Source organism: Dysidea avara, chromosome 7, assembly GCF_963678975.1.
Source record: "Dysidea avara chromosome 7, odDysAvar1.4, whole genome shotgun sequence".
NCBI classification, from domain to species: Eukaryota; Metazoa; Porifera; class Demospongiae; order Dictyoceratida; family Dysideidae; genus Dysidea; species Dysidea avara.
In genome coordinates this window covers 19938301-19946526 of record NC_089278.1, presented here as the reverse complement: position 1 = coordinate 19946526, position 8226 = coordinate 19938301, and the positions used below count along the sequence as shown (strand labels likewise).

Here is an 8226-nt window from a genome sequence, read left to right as displayed (position 1 = left end):
ATAGTGTTCATGAGCCACACCAGCTGCAATAGCCACAATTGGAACTGGAATAGCTAATGTACAGTGTAACAGAATACAATAATAGCATCAAAAACCACACTTGGAAATCAGCTATAACTGAGTGACTCTATAGATTTGGGTCTACCAAATTTCTCAAGCATTTCATACTTAAATATTGTGGCCAATTTTTATTCTGTTGTGCAATATCATATTTGACCCAACATTGATAGTGTATATGTGCATGTGTATCAAGACTCACGGTAGTGAGTCGCGCGGCCAAGAAACTACAAAGCGCACGCCCAATTAAAAGACGCGCGGCCACTACTGTGAGTTATTTACGTGTAGGGCCGGTTTCGCAATATTAGTCCTAAATTACGCAACATCTCTCAATAGATTTGTATTGCGTTACATGATAAAAAATCTTTAGGAGTCGTTATAGTTTTCTTGCGACCTCGCTAAAATAAAAAAGTAACCATCGCAAAATAAAAAATAGGCGTATTTCACTTTATTTCTCTACCTTATGTTACAACTACTGTCACGTTATACCAGTCAACATAGTCGTGTTTGTATAGTCCATCTAGCACTGACATTATCCAATCCTGGTTTGCCTATACGCGTATTTTCTTCAATCAATCTCTAATCCCTACAATAACTTTTAAAGACACGACGTGGACACAAACTCTAATGCCTGATAAACAAGTTGTGACAGCGTGCTGAACCGTAAGTTCCCTAGGGATGGCGTTTTAAGCAGAAATCTTTTAAATTCCATTTAGTACCACACCCCATGCGAGCGTTTATAAATCGCCAGTTGTCTTATGGTTTGAAGAACAAAATCACTAGCGAAGGTGCTTTAAGCATACTCTTCAATTCTCTATTTACATGTAATTTTTAATAGATTAACCACAAAGGCCGGTAAGGTGAATACAAAAGGTAACAAGCCTTTAGGGGTTACCACCTCTATGTAGTATGTACCATGTAGCTTGTGTTGTGGCTTTCATTAAGTATTATGCACACACAAATGGTGCAACAAAATTTTGTAATGGATTGCTCGAATGTGGTTGGTGGTGTTGTGGCTCGAATGTGGTTCGTGGTTTGCCAGTGACCATGTATGAGTTGGGGTTGGTCCACACAACTTACACAATATTCAAATTTCATGATGGCCATGATAATTTCTTGCCATATGGTAAACATACAACAATGTGTAACAACATTAATTAACATCACATCAAGACTTGACTAAAAATAGTTCCAACAATAGTGATGATTTCTTGTATGTCAGCATGACGATACTGAGACCCGTAAAAGAATAAGCAGGCACTGAAGTTAACCTTAAATTAAACACTCATGCAACTGACCTGGAACATCGGTCGCAACACCAAAAACACTTGTTTCGATATCTGATGACACAATCTAGCAGGCACTGAATTAAAAGAGAATGTACAAAAAATCAATATGCCGGGCTGTGTCAATAATAGCATGGATAATCAAAATGAACAAAAATTATATTCCAGGCTAAGTGAATGAATAACATAACTGTTGGGTAAGAACACAGAAGGCTTACTGTTGCACTGTCTACACTGATATACCATAATTTAAAAACATAACAGGTGGGCATTAAATACAATACACTTAATATCTGGGTACTAGGAAAAAATTACTAACATCACAACATGTAAACTGACCTGGAAATTAACACCCTTGATGCCACTACAGTCTACACTGGATACTTGTTCGAACCCATCAACACTATGCCTGATACATCTGAGTAGATTGACCTGCAAATTCACATCACTAGTATACAGTGATAATTGATAACTGCAAAAACAACAATTGCAATAATACAATTCTTCTGCACGTCAACTGACCTGAAATTCATGACACTCAATACCGAGACCTGTAAAAGAATAAGCAGGCACTGAAGTCAACCTTAAATTAAACACACATGCAAACTGACCTGGAACATCGGTCGCAACACCAAAGACATCTGTTTCGATATCTGACAAAACAATCCAGCAGGCACTGAATTAAAAAGAGAATGTGCAAAAAATCAATATGCCGGGCTGTACCAATAAAGGATGAATAATCAAAATGAACTAAAAATATATATCCCATATGCAGGTTAAGTGAGTAACATAACTGTTGGGTAAGCATGTAAACCAGAACATTTGGTCATTAGTCAAACAAAAGTACGCTATCACAAACTGGTCACTGATAATTGATAACTACAAAAAGAACAATTGCAATAATACAATTCCTCTGAATGTCAACTGACCTGAAATTCATGACACCTGTATCTTTGTTCCTGCATGGTCTCAACTTACATATGTACCATGATCACATTCAACTGCTAGTGGATAAACCAGTATGACCAGATGGCCTGCAAAAACCAACAAGCAGGTGTTAAATACAATACACATACCTAAAGCCTGGAATATGAAAAATATTATATAAGCATTATTCCACACTGATATAGTAATAGATTATAGGATGTTGTGGAACTTGCCTAAACGTGTAAACTTGAACATGAGGACAACCGCATAATCTGGACACTTGGAATTGTCCAATACCTGATGAACCGCAAGTAGGTACTAATGACATTCACTTCAACATTTTATCCCAGCTGGGTGAGTCTCTTGTAACTGAGTAAAAAGGTGTTTATTTTCCACCTGCAACCAAAGTTCTACATTTCTGTGGTTGGGTGTACATAAACTGACCTGGAAAATCAGTATGCCATAGGGGTATGGAAATGGTTCCTTTCCTTCTGTTGTGACATTACTTACAGCTGACTGGTAAATGATCATCGATGTCCCCATGGACCCCAACAAAGAGTATACCAACAACTTCACAAGTTGGAATGAATTTCCTTTCAACATCTGGTGGACAGGTCCAAAAACCCTATCGCACAAACACGGTGAATCAGTGTGTGGCGATGTGACACGTTGCACAAACTTCACTCCTCGTTTCGTTAGCATTCAAGACCGGCATATATCATAGAGTCCCTCAGTATTCTTGACTCTTACTTTTTCAAGCGTTGCTCAAGCGATGTAGTTTCTCACGAGGGGCTCGAGTTTCTCAGTAAAGTCGAGCCGATTAAAGTACGCCTCACCATCCAGTTACATTCTTAAACCATTCAATTTAAAACCACGTATCATGAGTGTCCGCTTAAGGTAATTAGGGACTTTCCATGAGATTTCCCCTAAATAGATCACGTGTTAGTTGTCAATCTGGTGGATTCTGGTGGTATACATGGTTCAACAATGCGGTAAGTGTAGTATAAGCTGTCAATGAATAATTGTTTGTACACTACTAAACTAAGTTATTTTTGTGTGATAAGCATGCTTGAGGAAGGGTCTGGGGGACGAGACTAATGTTTTGACAGCAGTTGATGGACAGCAGTTGATGGACAGCAGTTGATGGACAGCAGTTGATGATGGCCAGGCAAAGAACTGCGAGAAGAACTACTATGATAGTATGATAGTAGGGAAAAATTCCCACCCCTATAGCTCTGCCTAGGGGCATTAACTAGCATTATCTACAGCTACTGTATTATGTTGCTGTCTACAGCTACTGTATTATGTTGCTGATATGTACATTCAGGCCAAGAATAAAGGTGAAAGTGGTAGTAAGGCTCAATCCTATTATTCTGCTGAACAGGCAAGGGAGTCTGGGACTCTGGGGACATGTTCCCTCAGGAAAGTATAAGTACTACAACTTTTTTGTTTTAATTGCTTCATCAAGTATAAAAATTTCAGTCAAAAGGTGATGATCGAGCTCTGGTCTTATGCACTGGTTGGAGTGGTTGTATCGATACTGCACTGTGACATCCTTGAGGGGTTAGTGCTGGCATTGTCCATGGCAATACTATTCCATCTCCCCGAGTCTTGATGATTGAGTCCTTCATTCCTTTCTCTGCTGCTCCAATCCTGAAGTTGTGACCACAGTCAAAAGGTGACGATCGAGGCTCTGGTCTTGCATCTATACTGTACTGCAACACCCTTGAGGGGTTAGTACCGGCATTGTCCATCGCAATACTGTTCCATCTCCCATATACAAGTCTTGATGGTTGAGTCCTCTATTCCTTTCTTTGCTGCTCTAATCCTGAAGTTGCGACCAAAATATTAAAAAATGGTTAAATGATTATGATGATAACAATTACAAATGTATATATAGCTGTGTAGCAACTGTGAACTAATTAGGCACTTGCAAGTTTAATTAGGTGTCTGAAGCATTTAACATGCACAGATATGAGATATATTCATCACGTGCAGGCAGTAAAGATAAATTTACTCTAATAGAACAGTCATACTACACCGTAAATTCATACTTCCGAATTTACGGTGTTATGAAACAATCATTATTATGTATGGATTTTACTGACTCTCCAAGATAATATTCTGCATTAATGTTAATTGCTCATTTCCAAAAAAATTACCTTTCACTGACAAAAATGAGTGATATCCACCCCAAAAACACCTTCGCTGTAAAAAAGGCGTGCCCAAGAAACTACAAGTACCTGGAACCCAATGTAAAAAACAAAAAGAAAAAACAGCTTAGCTGAAGTGAAAAGTAACTGGTAACTTAAAGAGCTGATATCTGAAGCGGCCAAGAATACAATTACTAAAGTTTAATCCATGCAAGAACACCTTGGCTATAAAACAGGTGTATACATGAAAGTAACTGGCAACTGAAATGGCTGATATCTGAAGCGGCCAAGAATGAATGGTCATATACAACTAATTCAAAAATTTAACACTGAACCTTTATAATTCAGCTGTGTTCTATATTCACTCTTGCTGCATCGTAAAGTAATTTCTTTTAACTCTAATTGGCTGGTAATTTGGCCGCCTTTTTTTGCTCTATTATACTGACTATTAAAAAAGGCGGCCAAATTACCAGCCAATTAGAGTTAAAAGAAATTACTTTACGATGCAGCAAGAGTGAATATAGAACACAGCTGAATTATAAAGGTTCAGTGTTAAATTTTTGAATTAGTTGTATATGACCATTCATTCTTGGCCGCTTCAGATATCAGCCATTTCAGTTGCCAGTTACTTTCATGTATACACCTGTTTTATAGCCAAGGTGTTCTTGCATGGATTAAACTTTAGTAATTGTATTCTTGGCCGCTTCAGATATCAGCTCTTTAAGTTACCAGTTACTTTTCACTTCAGCTAAGCTGATTTTTCTTTTTCTTTTTTACATTGGGTTCCAGGTACTTGTAGTTTCTTGGGCGCGCCTTTTTTACAGCAAAGGTGTTTTTGGGGTGGATATAATATACAGACAAACACTATTTCACTAGGGACTATTAGAAGAGAGCTAATATAAACATGGGCCACACTGAAATTCTGTTGTTCAAAACTCTTACCCCATCCTATAGCAAGGTAGAACAGTTTGTTCTTTCCAAGTCCAGTATTGAACACTTTGACCAGTAGAAAGTAGAGCATGATACCCTCACACAACATCCAGGTGAACACACAAGTGAAGAAGTAGTGTAGTAGAGCTGCTACCACTTTACATCCATTCTGTACAAATTTAGTGATAGAGGTATATGAAGCTGTACAATTTATACTTACTCTGCTATCTGCTGCGGGTTCAATTCCACTGACAAACACAACTAAAGCCAGGAACAGAGCAATGGCTAAGTTCAAATGAATGAAGTTGTGTATTCCTGTAAATATCGTTTTCCTACAAAGAATTAACATATGGGAATTTTATAAGAATGCGTACATCTAGATGGTGTCATCAAGCTGCTTAGTAATCATGACGTACATACCTGTACACTAGTAGTAAAAAGATTGCAATTATTAAGCAGAATAATGAGATTCCACATCCAATATACGTCACTACAGAGAGAGCAGTGCTCTCAGCTCCACTCTAAACAATATACACAATGTTAATGGATAAATTCACAATACTTTGATAATTTTATTACTATTCTTGTTCCAGAAGCATCCACCAACACAGCAAAGCTGGTCAAATGAGTACTGGTACAATTGACAAAGCTATCATTGATCCTAACTGTAGATACACCTGCTATGCTCCAACCACCATCACCATTGTGACACAACTAACTCATCACCACATTCACCAGTACATAATATTGCTTACCCATTTAAGGTGAAATCCCAAAAAGCAAATCTCAGGTCTCTTGAATCAGTCACATTCTCCTGTGGAAACAATAATATTCTGTTGCTACAACATACACCAATACACACTACATGATTGTTACATTCACACAAATACATATACTATGTGCCTACACTACATAGAAACATATTAAGCAATATTTACAGCTGAATACTAAAACAGTATTTCTACAGGATCACCAGATATGTTACTGACAGTGTTGGTTACTTGACTGGACAGCAATAGACTGACTGGCATTGACCTCCTCCCTTCATCATCCCTTTAAACATGAGATATAATTATATACATACGACCATACATAGAATATAATATTATATATTATGCAACTAAATAAGTAGTAGAAATAATATGATGAAACTTCAAAGTAGTGATAATGATTACATGCTTAAAGAAAACCAAAACCAAAACTGTTTGACTATTTATCTACATACAGTAATGACACCACTGTATCAAGAGTTCATAATATAAGCAAAGGGAGAGATGACTTATATCTTATTCATATACTTAAAAGACTCCCTTACTAATATTATGAGCTCTTGGTCGTATATACAATGGACCCTTGGTTATCTGAACAAAAAGTGTTCAGATAAGTGAATTGTCCAGATAACTGACTTACGTATAGTATACAGAGCTCTATTGAAATGCTCTAATAGAACACACAGCCACACTCAAAATACCCTAATAAGGGAGTATTCTCCATTTTGGATACAGATAAATGTGAGGGTTGGATAACTGAGGGTCTACTGTACTACAAAATATGGCAAGCCATTTAAATGATGTCATGTAATAAAATTACTACTGCATGTGGAACAGCAGTGGAGGAAGTAGTTGATATGAGGGGGGGCTGGGCTGATCCAGACTTATTTCTATAGTTTGGCAAGGTGAGACCAAAAAAAAAAAAAAAAGGTCACAACCAACTGACAAGAGCTTTCCACCTCACCAGCTACCATTTCTAGCTGATAAACTGCATAAAAATCCTTACATAGCTCGCTACACACTGACTACTTTATTAGAGTGACTGCTCTTTCTCGATCTTTATCACGGTTTTCAGCCCCACTCTAAGAAAGATAATTTTGGTGTGATATCATTCTGAGGGGGGCTTCAGCCCCCTAGCCCCCCCCCCCCTTTCCGCCACCTATGATGTGGAATATGTAGAACAATTACGACTTACAAGTCACTTTGAAGAAAACTTTCAAGGTTTTGATAGAAGATGTTAGCAATTGGAGTGATGGAGTTGATAGCTATCATAAAGTAACATAACAATACAATATGAATACTACACTATGTGTCACAATTCTATTCACATACAATACCTCTCTCTTTAATCAGACTTGGAGGGATAATAATAAAGCTGTTGGCTGCACTAACAAAGCTATCTGGCATTTTACTCAGTAAATCTTGTGAAGGAAAGATAACACTATCATTGCTTTCTGATATATTTCTCTGCTCCACTGCTATCACTAAAGGTAATTGAAATATCATGCTAATTAGCTAAACAGCTTACAGATACTAAGAGTATTTATACTAACAAATTACAATATTAAAAAATACATGCATTAAATTTACCAATATTTGGTCTGATGATTGTGACATTCCCATCTGTGCTGTTTGCTAAAGTGATAGCAAATGTTTCTGAAGCCTGCAAAATCATTTGACTTTGATTTCGATCTGCCTACACAATTTGTATGCATCACATGAAATTTTTGTACACACATAAATAATTAATTATAACGCTTACTTGAGTGTAACCTGGTTCATTGTTTGGACTCAGCAAATTATCATAAGTGCTAGCTAAGTTCTACAAGGAAGACAAACAGAGTTATTATTGGAAGTGACCCTGCTAGGATCCCACAAGAGGGCTAAACCATATAAATGCAAGGAGTTAGGGTCTTGATGCAAGAACACTGAAAAACTTCCAGACCCAGTGATGACTCGATCCTCCAGCAACATGGAGTCTTGGCATGTGGCCAAAGGAGTCACAGAAACTGGGTTGTGGAACTAAACCTGCATACAGAATTGCTACAGAAATTAGCTTTATTGTCTACACATAAAAATGAATATTTACTCACATCCACAAAT

The 8226-nt window shown here is 37.4% G+C and overlaps 1 protein-coding gene across 3 annotated transcripts; it reads right to left on the bottom strand.

Annotated features, from left to right (window-relative positions):
• Nucleotides 1-1143: 1143 nt before the first annotated feature.
• On the bottom strand, nt 1144-3395 carry LOC136262604 (uncharacterized). Of its 3 annotated transcripts, none has more exons than XM_066056989.1 (8): nt 2715-3390; nt 2504-2666; nt 2273-2377; nt 1955-2019; nt 1866-1894; nt 1683-1775; nt 1356-1420; nt 1144-1289 (listed from the first exon to the last, which is right to left on the bottom strand). In XM_066056989.1, exons 3-8 carry the CDS (start codon nt 2281-2283, stop codon nt 1226-1228), a joined length of 327 nt encoding a protein of 108 aa, XP_065913061.1. In that variant the 5' UTR covers nt 2284-2377; nt 2504-2666; nt 2715-3390; the 3' UTR covers nt 1144-1225. The 3 variants fall into 3 exon arrangements, with proteins under 3 accessions (XP_065913061.1, XP_065913063.1, XP_065913062.1); XM_066056991.1 differs by having other exon boundaries at nt 1683-1815; nt 2715-3384; XM_066056990.1 differs by having other exon boundaries at nt 2273-2666; nt 2715-3395.
• Nucleotides 3396-8226: the final 4831 nt, after the last annotated feature.